We start from the raw sequence: 15,822 nt of genomic DNA on the forward strand, positions 1-15,822 counted from the left end.
ATGACCTTTAAAAGGTCTAGAAATAAAGTATCATAATTTAAATATAACTTGACAAACTTTAATTGAAATTAACAGCATTTTAAGTTTAATGCACAATGTATTATTCTGAGAATCTTGAAATTTTAATTATTTACGTTTGACAACGTTGTCTATCCATTGTTTTTCGAAGTTTCTTCATATCTTAATTAGTTTTAAAGATATTAGGTAGAAGGTTAATTTAAATTAATTTTTGACACTCTTAGAAACATGAACTTTTAAATATTTCATAATTAATACATTGAAACGTTCAATAGCTTCTTTTTGAGATCTTCACATTGTGATTTCGTTATGTAGTTTTCCCATAAAACTTAAAATAGGGTAGATGGTATAATTTTGGTCGTTTTTAAATTTCAATAGTTCATCGACACTAAAATAGATGGCGCTGTGTGATTTTCAAAATATTTTAGATTTTTTCTCAAATTTCATTATTAATTAAATCACACAGCGCCATCTATAAAACTTAAAATGCTGTTAATTTCAATTAAAGTTTGTCAAGTTATATTTAAATTATGATACTTTATTTCTAGACCTTTTAAAGGTCATTCTATCGTGTGTTTAATTAGCTTCAATTTGAAATTTATTTTTAGGAAATCCATAAAGCAGAACCCGTGGAATTCAACCAAATATAAACTTTATATTTTACGTGAATTTTAAACAATTTGGGTCAAGACCAAGTTTATATTAGCCTTAAATGGAATATTTGGTGTGGAACACCAACGTTTGCAACTCTGGTCGCTCCTGCCTTTGGCATTAGAAATGTTTGGCGCCACTGTGCAGGGAAATTTGTAAAATTGAATAAAGATTGCTTTCCTGGATTTTAAGAAAATCAAAAATAATGTACTTTATATAGCCTAATTTAAATTTAAATATACACGCTTTGGCGCCGATTCGTGTATCTATGAGCGTTAAAGAGTCAACAATATTTTTAAACGAACATCAAATCTACGCCAGTCAACAAATAGCTAAGCTATCAGTAATTATTACCATTAACTAACACACTTATGTAATGTAAGTTATAGACTCATGGTAATACTAATAGGAATATTAGTCTTAGCCAACCAACGACTGGCTTTAATATAAGTTCATAATAATAGCAAATATTTCTAAGTTTCAATAATTACAATTCAGTTACGCATATTTTTATAATGACCGGAAATTTTCAAAATCCAGTAAATAGAAACGCTTTAATAAATTTCCAAAAATAAATCATTTTTATTAAATAAAAATAGGAATCTATATTTTTATTATCAAAAACAAAATGAGGCTATATATTCGTTTTTCTATAGACTAAATATCATACGTTAAATAAAGAAGGAGATTTGTATTCGAAAAAGTCTAATTTATTGGCACTAGTGCAATTTACTTATCAAGCAGTTTTGTTTGACTTTAGATATAAGCGATTAGCTTCAATTCCCTGCGTTCTCTAGCGCGGACCAACATATCAATTTTCTTGTTTGCAGCCTTTGTCAACAGCTGCAAGCCCAAAGTCCCCCGGCGCTGATGGGCTAGAGCGGGGAAACACGCGCGAGCCCCTTGTACCCCGGATGAAGGGGGGGGGAAGCGAACTCCTTTAGGGTATCAGCCGTGATCGGGGGGGGGGGATAATATATCGCCGCTTTACCGGAGTATAAATAGCTGTGAACTCACCACGGCAGTAATCATAGTTCCTTCGTTTACTATCGAACAAAACGTCGCCTATTCACACTCTCCGTTACGATGAAGATGCTATTGCCGATTAGTCTCAGCGCCTTGCTTTGTTATGGTAAGTTTAGAAATTCAGAAGTTATTTGGACTTCGATTCCATTCCGAGTAGGCGGTTATGTTAGCTAGTCTCGAACTATGTTTTCGACCGTAACTTCGCTCGTGTTAAGTTCGGCGTTTCACTTTGGCGCTTACCTATTTTTCATTGCAGTGTTGTCGGCTCCCAGCTTGAAGCCAGCCCCGTACAAATGTCCGCGCTCCAAGGGCATGTACGCCGACCCCGAGTCCTGCCGGCGCTTCTACATGTGCGCCGAGAACTACCCGTACTCGCAAGCCTGTCCTCCGGGGCTCTACTTCGACGACGTCAAGAAACACTGCATGCACAAGTCCAAGGACCTGACATGCGGACCCGTGCCTCTTCGTAAGTACATTTTCTAGCGTTTTGCGACGTTTTATGAAATTGTCAAAATTGTGAAAATAAATTGTTTCCCATCTTTAAATAGTACCTTAAATTCAATTTCAATACTAGTTGTATTTTCTCACCTAATTCCCCAATATACAATTTTCATGTTTTCCTCAATTGACTTTCAATAGCTCCAATCGTAACGACCACCGTCGACCCTTTGCGAGCCGCCCGTTGCGACGAGACCCAGTGTTCCTTGCCCAAATGCCACTGCAGCCGGGACGGCACCAAAATCCCCGGTCGCGTGTCCCCTAACGACGTCCCCATGATGGTCACCATCTCCTTCGACGGCGCCCTCAATTACCAGAACATCGAGTACTACCAGAACGTCCTCAACATCACGAAGAAGAATCCCAACGGATGTCCGGCTAGTTTCACCTTCTTCGTCTCGCACAGCTATTCTAGCTACTACAACATACAACAGATGGCCGCCGCTGGACACGAAATTGGACTCAACGGAATCTAGTAAGTTTTAAAATAAATCGTGTACAACTCATTGGTGTTTTGAAATAAAATTATTAGTAATATTTTGCTGGCCAATATTATTAATTGTCGGTTCCTTTCTAGCTCCCGTGAACCAGAATCATGGTGGGAAACGGCTACCAAGGACGAGTTGAAGGAACAGTTCGAAGGACTAAGAACCATGCTGGTCAAATACGCCAACCTGACCAAGGAGAGCATCGTCGGAATGAGGTCGCCCTTCCTGAGGAACGGAGGCAACGAAATGGCCGGCATGATCAAGGAGATGGGTCTGAAGTACGACTCTTCCCTGCCCGCCTCCCGCACTGTCGGCGTCTGGCCTTACACCTTCGACTACAGAATTCCTCACCGTTGCATCGGCGGAAGCAAGTGCCCGACCCGCTCCTTCGAAGGCGTCTGGGAATACCCTCTCAACATGCTCTTCTCCGAAGACGGTCTCGGAGGCAGCTGCGCCTTGGCCGACCAGTGCGTCTTCCAGCCGGACGAGGACATCATCTTCGACTTCTTGATGGAGAACTTCAACCGTCATTACAAAACCAATCGCGCTCCTCTGGGTCTCTACTTCCACTCCAATTGGTTCCAGACCGAGGCTAAGGTGGAAGCGCTCAAGAGGTTCGTACAAAAGATCCAAGACACCCACAAGGACGTCTGGTTCGTTAGCGTTAAACGCGCTCTGGAGTGGACCCAGTACCCGAGTGCCAACGCCGCCAGTCATCCCGCTTTCGCCTGCGTCGAGAGGCCACCCACTTCGTGCAACAACCCGAGGACCTGCATTCTGACCTTCATGCAAGATGGCGTCGAGGAGACCAGGTACATGCAGACCTGCTCGGTATGTCCCCGCACGTACCCTTGGCTGGGTAACCCCGAAGGCTTGCCCTTGCCTGGAGAGGTCATCGACGAGGAAAGTGCTCCCCGCGAACTCGGCCAAAACGGGAAAGACACTCTCACGGAGGAAGACGAAGAATACCAGCAATTCTTATCCAATTATTAATCGGAACTAGTTATTAATTTTTTACGTTTGTAAATTCATAATTTGTACATATTTTAACATGAATAAAAACGTATTTTACCCAGGATGAATTCACTATTTTAATGTTGTGCTAGGTTTTCGAAAGCGCTGGGAGGAAAGAACTTGCTAATTTTCCTTAGTTGTTTACCTGCACTTTCAATGTCCTCCTATAAATTCATTGATGCTCCTATTATCAAATTTTTGTGTAATTGTACACAAAATTGTGCTGTTATTCTTAATAAAGGACTTCTAAATTCTGCCACGATTTTGTAAATTTTAAGGATTTTGGTTTATGGCGTCTTCGAAGCAAAATGATGTACTAACGGCGATGAGAAAAGTTACTAAGTTTGTTTTTTAATGACTGATGACGAAAAATTAACAATCCTAGTAAGTTGAAGTTAAAGGCTTATTTCTTCCATTTCTCCCCGCTATTTTAAAATAAAATCTCGGATCACTGAGGCCGTAATGAAATTTCGAAAACCATCGATAGCGCTTGTTAAAAGTGAGTTACTGAACGTACCCCAGGTTTTCATATTTCGGGGTCGATATCACGTGCCCTTCTCAATCGCGAATTTTTCGGTTTTCTTAGCTCACCGCCAACGAACTCAGGATATAGGCTTAGATTATGGAGAAAAGAACAGAGTTAGTTTCCGAGAGGTTGACGTTGATATTTTCGATTTAATAATGCTAGCCTCACACTAATTGGTCCTATATTTCGTCTCTTTTAACAATTTCGCAATCATTATACCCCAACAGAATATTTATCTTTTTTTAATACATTTCTTTTACCATAAGTTAATGATACCTTATCATTAACTTATGCTTTTACGTAAAGGATCCGATTTGTCGGTAAGCTCGGAATCTTCACTTTCCTCGGCCATTTTCGCGACTAAAGAATGCGTGGATTTTGCATATAAACCGCGAGAGGCGCATTTATACAAAATAAATTCGGGAAATATGGTTCTGCTTTTTTACAAAGAGAAAGGCGATGACAGATAGCGCATGCGCAGTCGTTCTTTTTATCTATAAGATAATTTAGCCCCTACTAAAAGGGAAGAGTACTCTGGTCTTTACTCAAGGTCCGATGAGAAAAATGCACCATTGTCTTTACTTTCATTAGTTATCAATGGCGTCATCATAGATATGGGGGCTAGCACGTTTTTCCCGCCCGCGAAATTAGCAACCACTGCATTAAACATCTTATTTAAAGGCCTAGGTTCACCCCTTTTTGCCAAAAAAGGGTTCAAACATCCTTTTTACTTTCCCCTCGAAACCCCACCATTGATAGGGACGGGTCAGCTCGCTCTCCCGACCTCTCCATGTGGAAGGATTAAGTCCGGCATTGTTAGCGCTGTCAAAATTGTCAGCAGTTACAATGAACTTGAGAACCGCGAAGTCTGAATTACGGGGTGACCGTCGCTATCAATACGGGGATAGCGAAGGGAAAAGCAAAAAGATTTTTGAACCCTTTTTCGACACTGGGGGAGGAAATTAAGAATTAGGATTTGGGATATATACTTTAGGTTAAAATTCTCCAAGTAGAGTTTAAGCTATTATATTATAAAACTCTGTATTGTATACTTTACAATGGTTCTCTGGCGATGTTATCATTTGACTATTTTAAATATTAGCTTCCCTTGCCGTTAATAGATGGCAACCCGGTCTCCAGTAAAGTCATTAAATTATATTTAAATTCAAATTTCCAAACTTCTTTTAATAGACCCACGATGAAAGTGGGGGGGGGGGGGGCGAAAGTTAACATTTTTACCTGGCAACTCAGCATTTGGACGGAACATCCGTTTCCTTACTTCCGCCTGTATATTTCAATGGCCGTCACGTGGTTTAAAACGTCACAAATAGGATGTTCCGTCCAGGGTCTCACTTAAGCCTCGTCTGCAGCCCCTCTTTTGTTATGGGTCTATAGACCAGAGGGTTGGCTGGGAGCACGGGGGGCGCGTTCAGGAACGAAGTTTTGGAGATTTTCCGAAACGGCTCGGAGATAAAGGAAGTGACGTCATACGTGGGTGACTCACATTTTTGGGGTAGCTTATTTTTATATAGGAGAGTATGTCAAAAGACAAAATAATCAGGTAGCGGCTCAAGCACATTATTATTAGGAAAAAAAGTTTTAAAATTATTATAAATTAAAATTACGTATCTATTTTTAACCTTATATATAATATCAGGAGTAAATGAACCGAAGTTATCGAAATAGCGCTCAGAATCGGAGGGCGTTTTCCTTATGAAAATCAAGTCAAATAAAAGTTCATTTCCACGGTTTCCACCCCCGTCTTGCGACGCGATAAATTGCATTTGGGAATTGTGGGTATAGCTATTTCTGTGTATAAAAAATAATCTCATTAAAAATAAAAACGTTTTTTTTTCGGCCTAGGAGCTTACAAAATTTTAAATTCGAGGTAAAAATGTAACTTCATAAGGAAAACGCCGCCAACATGGGGAGTATCTGAAGTAAATGACGGTTCATTTACTTCAGATGAAATTAATTAATGTATTACAGTTATTCTTCGCATTTATATTAATAATGATTTAATATATATCTGTAATAGCATATTATGTAACATATGCACTAATAAGTATGCCTCTGTATAGCAGTTATAGTTTTCTAATTAGGTTTACTGTATGGTTACAAATGAGGCTTGAGTTCAATATATTTTAGTTTATTATCTTTTTAATCAGAGTACACTTTAATATAAAAACATTAACGAAAAACATTTACTATAGGATTAAAAATAGATTAATTTCCAATTACTATCATTTAAAAAATTAAAGTTCTTAAAGGGGAACGGTCAAGCTTTAACCAGTTAGATAGCCCTATAGCCCATTAAAAACTAAAATTTATGGCGAAAACCGCGTAAAAAATATTGAGTGGTTAATTTTAATAAAGAAATTTCTGGAAATCGAAAAGCGCGCGTCCGCCGCGCCACCTGGTGAGAAGTCGGTGAGACAGAAAAACAACGTAAAAGCGCGCGCTGCTGAAGACGCGAAAAATATGTTTTGCACGCATGGCGCGTTCCAGTTATAAGAGACCTAAGCCTAAATTGCGCGATTTTAAAAGTTAGGATAGTTGGCAAATCGCTCATACGGGCTTAGGGGCGCAGGCGGCAGACTAATTAATGTATTATAGTTATTCTTCGCATTTATATTAATAATGATTTAATATATATCTGTAATAGCATATTATGTAACATATTCACTAATAAGTATGCCTCTGTATAACAGTTATAGTTTTCTAATTAGGTTTATTGTATGGTTACAAATGAGGCTTGAGTTCAATATATTTTAGTTTATTATCTTTTTAATCAGAGTACACTTTAATATAAAAACATTAACGAAAACCATTTACTATAGGATTAAAAATAGATTAATTTCCAATTACTATCATTTAAACAATTAAAGTTCTTAAAGGGGAACGGTCAAGCTTTAACCAGTTAGATAGCCCTATAGCCCATTAAAAACTAAAATTTATGGCGAAAACCGCGTAAAAAATATTGAGTGGTTAATTTTAATAAAGAAATTTCGGGAAATCGAAAAGCGCGCGTCCGCCGCGCCACCTGGTGAGAAGTCGGTGAGACAGAAAAACAACGTAAAAGCGCGCGCTGCTGAAGACGCGAAAAATATGTTTTGCACGCACGGCGCGTTCCAGTTATAAGAGACCTTAGCCTAAATTGCGTGTTTTTAAAATTTAGGGGCGCAGGCGTAACTTTTTTTTTAGGAACCTGGGGCGGCAGCCCCTAAGATAGCGGCGAAAATTCAAACCCAAACACCTGGCGTTATTTTTCGTTTCCACTTTTTGGGCCAAAAGCTATTTTTTCAAGACAAAAAAAGGTGTTGGTATATTGAACGTCAAGAATGTTAATCTTTTGATACGGAAATAAGGCCATATTTGGAAAAGCTTGGCCGTTCCCCTTTAATAAAAATATACGTGATAAAATAACTTGTGAAAAAGTTGAGAACATTTGATTGAGTTATCACAAGTATTAAAAATACTTGACTTTAAGGTACATTTTTTCCGTAAGTATACATCCGCCCTTTTACTAAGGTAACGCAAAGTGAAAGCATCGGCGAGATTATTCCAGTGACCCTTCTTTTTCCCCTTAAGGTGATTTATTTGGCTTGTCGAAAAAATTGTGTAAAACCACGGACTTTACTATAAGGGGACGGTTATCAATCTATTTCTGGAGTCAGACCACATTCCGTTTCTGGCTAACTCAGCGGGGTGGAAAAAAGTTTGCAGTACCTCAAGATAGTTTATTCAAGGTCGTTCCGTCATATGGAAAATACCGAATTTCACTACTAGAATTTGACCTAGGCTTAATTGAATTGTCCAGCATAAAGAATACATATACTGTTTTGTAACCATTTTTGATCTACTAATTAATTCTAAAAGCGAGTAAAATAACACTTGATTTACCTCGTCTAAATTAACAAAACATAAATTTTTAAAATAACTAACAAAATTAATATATTCGTTTTCTCCATAGCGTGAACTAACTGGTCACCATTTAATTTTTTATCAAACTGACCTTGAAGATCTAAAAAAGTGTTTTTCCCCTTTTTTGTGACCCTCCCGACAAACAGACAATCATAGTACCGGGCGAAAAGCATTGGGGAAGCTACAGCCCAAAACCATACCCTTATAGTAAAGTCCGTGGTAAAACCAAGGACAGTAGATACAGGGACGAGAAAGTGTATTGACGGCCTCTGTTGGAATATATCACCTAAAACGACCTAAACGCAAGGAGAGTTAGTTGTAAACAAAAAAAAATGGCGGTCACCTAATTTTAGCGGTTCTTGACGAGGCTTAAGTGTTCAAAACAAATGGGCTTTTTTTATTTACGCTCGTAGTTTTATTTTTAATTTAACATCAAAATGGTAAAAACTAACTACAATAATACTGTCCATGCTGAACCACATCTTAACAATGGCCGTGGTTTGTTTACATCTAACTCCCCGTGAATATGAAGACGTTTTAAATCTAATTTTTTCCCCTGCTTTCTCGTCCCTGTATCTAATGTCCTTGGTAAAACAGACTGGCTTTCGTAATACAGCTTCTCAAATTTTGTTTTTCCTTGACCAATTTGTTTCACATCTTTTTAATTTCGTTTAGCACGTTGTGTGAAAAACAAAATTTATAAGAGGCTGCGATTCCACCGCCGCCGTAGCGAAGTAGAAAATATTTCTGCTGCCATCTATGTTTTAGACAAATTCAATATTTTTTTTAATGTTTCAACTAAACGGATGATTCAAAGGACTTGGTAATTATTTTTAAAACACATTTAACCGTTCATAAAGTTCAAGTTAGAACTGGCACCACCAGATGGTGATGGTGGCGGCATTATATAATTGGAATCAACCCGGTCTTATCTGACCATCAGTGCTTCCATGGAGCAGGGGCGTACCGAAGAGAGTACGTTTGCGGGGGAGGTAAGTGAAATTTGCCAAGTAAATAACAAAGTTTGGATTGTTAAGGTAGATTTCAATTTCAGTGTTTTATTAAAATTATAATCGGTTGCGCCATCCGCTGTTAGTGGCGGGAACTATTTACTATACAAATGAATTAATAGTACTAATTTACTTTGAAATTTATAGATGGCGCCATGATAGAGTTGACGGCTGAGTGCGCCGACTCGAAATTTCATAATTTGTTTCTCGAAACAACGACTACCGAACGCGCCTATGTCATTCTAGCGGTACTATTCCCAATTCAATGGCGAAAACCGCTCGGCGTCTAGTTATAGTGAGTGAAGCATTTGCATACTCTCTTTATATATAAAGCGAGATACCGTGTGTCAGAATTTATAGCCCGGTGTACCTAGTAACATAAAGTTATGTATTTGTACCCCGCCGTTCCGCTGGGCACTACGGCGGCACACAAGACAAAGAGTCATGCCGGACAAAAATGCACTTTGCGAAACAAACGTTCGGCCAGTGAGACAGCCATAAAGACAGGCTCACATATGGCAAACAAACGCCCTCATCATGGCCCAACAAAAGGCGACACCATGGGCTGCCCAAATTCCCACCCTCGCACAGCTGAGGACTAGAGTGACTTCCTCTTTCACCGCCAAACAACCCTCCCCAGTAGGATATTGAATGCCAAGTATGGAACACCCCCGAGGTTCCAGTGACCCAGCGCCCCGAGCACGTGACACCCCAAGGACTCCAGTGACCCAGCAAACCAGGTGTGGACCGCCCCCAAGTGCCCCGCGACACCGAACGCCGGGTGTGGAGCCCCTCAAGAGCTCCAGTGACCCCATCAAACCACTGGATAGGAACAGTGTACCTGTGCAAATCAGCCGCAGGTTATTAGCCATACGTTGCCCGGCTCTCGCCACGAGGAGGCTTTGCAGTCAGGATTTAAGAGAGCCTGTACCTAGTAACAGAGACCATACCACCTAGCCCGGACAGGTGACAAATCCAGCATGGGTAGCAGTACCCTACTACTGATGGTCGCACCTTTGACGCAAGCCACTCAACCCAGCAGAAGGAGCAGCAATGGGTGGACCAATCCCCACTTCACACACAGCAGTGGGAGTAAGAGTGGATGCTGTAGCAACTCCAGCCGACACCCTACCTACGTACTACGTAGGTAAAGAATCAAACCCTTTGGAGAGAGCTCCTAAAGGGGCACGACGAGCACACAGCAGTCCTAGTAACCCGGCACAGCTGGCACCGGAGATCCCAGTGTGACTCCAAAAGGCCGGGAAACAGGACCGCCGTGCCCGCATATGGAGGCCCGCCGCCCCACAGCAGGCTACCCAATCCTCAGAGGCGGCCAGTTTGCACGGACCCTATCCGTTAGCCTGAGCCGAAGCTCAGTATCCAGCCCAAACCTGACCGAAGTCGGAGGTGGAGATAGGACCATTTGATCAGAGCTAACATCTCCCAGTGCGCCACCGCACTTATGGGTTACAAGAGCCGGACACCCGGACCCCGACTCCCCGGTTAAGCCACCAGTTATTGCACACTCCAACCCATTTAGGGCCAAAGCGAGATACACGAAGAAATAAAAAGAGATTGAACGATGCTACAGCAATTTAAAAATCCCATCAAACCCGCTTACTATTTTCTCGTCGTGTATCCCGCTGTAGTAAACAATAGATAAATTTAATCCTGAAGAATACTAGTTGTTGCTTAACTGAACTGCTTTGAATAACTGGAATTATTCATACCCAAATATAACATAAACAATTAAAACACTTATTACTGAAATATTAACGTAAGAACAACCGACACTGTATCACACGTTATCTTTACCCAACGCAACTTTAGGGATATTGGCTTGTAAAATTTTCACTTTCCTAAAGAATATCACTATAATATTCACGACTTACCTAATTTACCTTAAGTAAAAAAAACAGTAACATCTCTTTTAGAAATTAAAACTAGGTATTTCTATAAATTTTATACAAATTGCCAATTTAACGTAGAAAATTAACACTGAAATAATAACGAACAACCGATATTATCTATCACGCGTCTATCTGCCTTTGAATTTTATACGGTGCTGTAGGAAAGATGACTATTTAAAAAGGTTTTACTACAAGGCTGAATTAAAGTACCGACACACTAGCTGCCTAGCATAGAAATCAGGTCTTGTGGTTATACATAAGGAGAAGCAACTACATAGAAATATCAAACATAGTTAATGAAGTAAATTGCTGGGAAATTCTAAATGATTTGTTGCAACATCGTTTACAATCGAATTAGTAGTTTTTTAATTAACTAACATGTTTCATAATTTTCATTTTCGATTTGCCAACTCTACAAAGCTTTGGGTACGTTCCTGCCATGGAGCTTCTATACATGGTATAGAAGCTCCATGATTCCCCGAAAGACGAGCAAAAATATTTATCTCCCCCCCCCACTAGGATCCCTCCCGCGGCTTGGGCCAAAAGTGTGGGAGAAAACACGGTGTTCGTGGGCTTTATTTGTGGCAGCGTCGGTGAACGGGTAATATCTTTAATAACCCTGTACATAAATCACTAAGAATATTTTAATCAACCCGTACAGAAATCACGAAGAATATTTCACACTTATATATTACTTATGGCCATATTTTGTTAGAAAAATTTTTCAATTATTTAGTGTCACACTTATTTATAACTCTCCTGGTAATACGTTATTGTTCGCCATATTTTGTTAGAATCTTTAAAAAAATTTGGTGTGAAGAATATTTCACACTTATATATTACTTATGGCCGTCTTGTTTTTTGGCATAACATTGCTCAACTTCCTATTTCGCAAATCAGATCGAGTCAAAGCTAGTTAACCATAAAATGAGACGGGGAACACTTTTATAATTGGAACCAACTTCGCAACTCTTACGGTTCTCAAGTTAATTTTCGAACGACCTTGAAGACATGGTTCAAGGTCATTGAAATTTTCATAGTTGGTTGACCCCCTGAGCGCTCTATAACAACCTAAAATCGTAGCTAAAACACATATTGAGATATTCGCCCTGGTCCATTTTTTAGTTAACACCCTGTATAAGTATTTTCATTGATATTTGAAATATTAAATTCTGGTCTGGCTTCCTGAAGCCAAGCTAACCATCTTTTACAAGTATTAGGATTTGAAATGGGCTTTGCAAATGGAATAAACTTTACCCCAGCCATATGATCTTTGTAATAAAAGCGATAATCATTTCCACAACGTGGATAGGCACACCGTTTTACGCCCATTTTGATAAATATTTTAATACCTAACTTTAAATACTAATAATAATTAGTTACTCATCCATAATTTCTAATAATTGTTAAGCAAAGACTCCTGAAAACGGAATACTCCTTAAACCTAACCGCTGTTTTATTTCGAACGCAGAGAGCAGACGCTCGAAGAGTAGAACCCGTAACAAACGGAAGCCAAATTAGAAGAACTTCCTTTGAAAAACAAGTCGTCACGTAGGGTTACCCACCTCCCTCTTTACGCGTATTGGCAGCCGTGGCGAAATGTACGCGGGAAGGTAGAGTGATATATCCAGGTAGAGACTATTATTAATCCAAGATTAAAGCAATGAACTACGAACGCACGTTAGCCTTTGCTAGTGGTATCAGGGAAGGTATATAGCCTTTTGAACGATAATACGAAAAAAATAAAGAAACTTATATCAGTAAAAATAGTTGTCGACGTACATAATAGCGTATTATGAAAAATAAATTTTAAATAATGTAAAAAATTATGAAATTATGATAGAAGTAAACATTTTTTAATTGTCGTCGTACATTGCTCGACGCTTTTTTCCCGCAATAGCGTTCCCAAAGTAGCCCAACTTTGGCGGGAAACCGCCCATCTTGCAACACTTCCGGCGGCGTTCCAATCCCTCTTTCATTATTTCTTGAACTGGCCTCCAATATAGGATAGTAGTCTTCCTAAATGGAAGGTCAATTGGCCTTTTTATAAAGTAAAATTGGCGTTCTTGTTTTGATGTTGCTGCGATGACGTTTTACTACGAAAAGCCATGTACATAAGGAAAAATTCGACGAGGCGCCCTGTTTTGAAGTATAAACTGAACTGATCTTCTACGTATTTCCTGACGAATGAGCTACATAAAAACAAGTTCAGCAAACATAACTTATTTTATAGAAAGGCCTATTCAAAGATATTTCGTTCTCTTTGTAATAGCCTCCGAAGACGCGTACTCTCCTATATCGGAGGCCATTAGACGCAATATCTTTGCTGCGGGCCCCTACTAAGCATGCGAGTAGGCAGGCAGTCCCACGGGTCTAGTTAGGGGTGCTTGGGTGAGAGGGCTATCATGTTTTTACCACATCGCCAAAAAAACCATGAAATATAATCCTAGATACGCCCTTGGCGCCTTGCACCTGACCAAATTTCCGTTTCCATTAAAAAAATTGCTTATTACAGAAAATACTACACTTACTATATTTGCATTCATGCAATTACTCCACTAAATACGATTCTAAAATTCCCGTGTTAGAGGACAATGTATTTATCTAAAATAATAAATAAAAATAATAATCAGCTAGGCTAATACTCAAAGCACCACCTTAGGCCCAAGTCATCTAGCGACTTAAACAGGTGGCCGGGTTACAATGCGGAGGAGGGTGGTGACAAATTAGTTTTATTACTACGTTTCAGTTTATAAAATATTTATTTTCCTTTATTCCTCATTTTCTATACAATTTCGTGCACTAACCGAGCTTTCTCTGGAAGCCCTGTCCAAAAATAGGATTAACAAATAGCCAATCAGAGACGCCGAAATATGAGCTTCAGCGCCTCTCGCGGATTATAGGAAAGACCAAAAAAATACTATAAAATAAATAAATATATTATAAAATAATAAAAATAAATATGCTATAAAATAATTAAAATAAATATACTATAAAATAATTAAAATAAATATACTATAAAATAATTAAAATAAATATACTATAAAATAATTAAAATAAATATACTATAAAATAATTAAAATAAATATACTATAAAATAATTAAAATAAATATACTATAAAATAATTAAAATAAATATACTATAAAATAATTAAAATAAATATATTATAAAATAATTAAAATAAATATGCTGTAAAGTAATTAAAATAAATATATTATCAAAATTATCAATCAAAATACAGTTACCATATGCTTTCATCAAAATTTACATTTTTTAACATATGGACCATATAACACCGCGAAAAAGCAAGGAGGTATACCATTTTAATATTTTTTAATTCAAACGAAAATGTTTCCCCGCTAAAAACAAGTACATCATCTATTCCACCCGTGTTTTTAACACGTACGAAGCTAAGCTACCAAATACCAGTATGACTTAGACATAAGGAAAGCGTAGGCTTGAGCATACTGAAACTTAGGGTGAAAGATAACATTAAGTCACGTCTTCCGCTAAAACAATAGCCCTTTTCGCAAACCGAGGGGTCGTAATGGGGGATAAACGGTCACGCATGCGCAAATAGCTGTTGGGGGCCAAGTTACCAGACGATGGTTTGTTATTGTGCGGGAATTTAATGCGGTTTGATAACGCTGCGTGACCATTTAAGTTTAATCGTGTATATTTATGTTATATCAACATAGGTTTTACGCCGGGAGTAGTGGCTCACTCCTGTAATCCCAGGCGTCCGGGAGGCAGAGTTTGTGGAAGGCCGTGTGAGGACGACTACCAATCCCCCAACGGGTGGTCGGGATACTTCCGCCACGGGTGTCCCCACCCCTGTCCCCACGTATCCCCCCGTTGGCGTGGCCGTTACACGTATCTCACCCTGATTAATCAGTTATTGAGTGTGTGCTGGTGTCTAAGGCCTCGGGTCGACACCGATGTTTGTGTATCTCAAAAAAAAAAAAAAACGTAGGTTTTACTTAAATAAATGTAAATATATCGTTATCGTGATATTTTGAACTGTTTTCTAAAAGGAAACTAACAGAGTTCCCAGAAGAAGTGATCATAACTAAGCCTTGGAGATATGCCATCTCGCTGTTGCAAAAGTCACTCTACCTATGGTGATAGAAATATTAAATTTCATCGAGTTCCAGTAAAACGGCGTAAATTGTGGCAAAGACTACTTAATCGTATAGAATGGAAAGCTGCACGGATGATAAAGTTTGCAGCAGGCATTTTGGTAGTGGGTATCCAGGGTGGGAACCATCGAATGTTGACTCGGTACCAACACTTTTTATGAAACCTATTATAAATAAAGTAACCCATAAAAATGCTGTATCTGAAAACAATGTAGAGAACGATTCTTTTGAAATAATTCACCCATCTGATGTCAACCTGAGCAGCAATGTCTTAGAGCTCTCACGAGAAAGTAGATATGAAAATCGGATTAAAAAGAAGGTATGCTTTTATATTTCTAAATTATTGACATTATTATTAATGTAATATTTTATAGATAAAATTGGAAAGAGAGTTATTTGATAGAAATTGGGAAAATTTATCTCTTCAATCATCACTTTCATTTCATGACTATGTAGGACACAACCCGTCTGAACCAGTATTTATTGAAAATAATGAAAAATACTTTCGAAGTAATTTTTAAGTTGTTTCCGTTAAATATCAATAATCTCCCTTCTTTATTTTGGTTAGGCTTTGGCTCACAAACCATGACTGATCCTGTTGTGGAAGAAAATGTTAA

The 15,822-nt window shown here is 38.7% G+C and overlaps 2 protein-coding genes across 2 annotated transcripts in view; both read left to right on the forward strand.

Moving 5' to 3' along the window:
- Positions 1 to 3,757, forward strand: part of LOC149968651 (chitin deacetylase 7-like) — a 28,079-nt gene extending 24,322 nt beyond the window's left edge. The window contains exon 5 of the transcript XR_016472402.1: positions 3,700 to 3,757. The gene's annotated coding sequence lies outside the window, so the exon portion shown is untranslated. The remainder of the gene's footprint in view (positions 1 to 3,699) is intronic.
- LOC149968653 (chitin deacetylase 7-like) lies at positions 1,666 to 3,757 on the forward strand. The gene is made up of 4 exons (XM_090154905.1): positions 1,666 to 1,801; positions 1,952 to 2,161; positions 2,335 to 2,668; positions 2,771 to 3,757. Exons 1-4 carry the CDS (start codon positions 1,756 to 1,758, stop codon positions 3,672 to 3,674), a joined length of 1,494 nt encoding a protein of 497 aa, XP_090011031.1. The 5' UTR covers positions 1,666 to 1,755; the 3' UTR covers positions 3,675 to 3,757.
- Positions 3,758 to 15,822: the final 12,065 nt, after the last annotated feature.

The sequence above is a fragment of the Leiobunum rupestre genome, chromosome 1, assembly GCF_980474605.1.
Source record: "Leiobunum rupestre chromosome 1, qqLeiRupe1.1.hap1, whole genome shotgun sequence".
Lineage (NCBI taxonomy): Eukaryota > Metazoa > Arthropoda > Arachnida > Opiliones > Sclerosomatidae > Leiobunum > Leiobunum rupestre.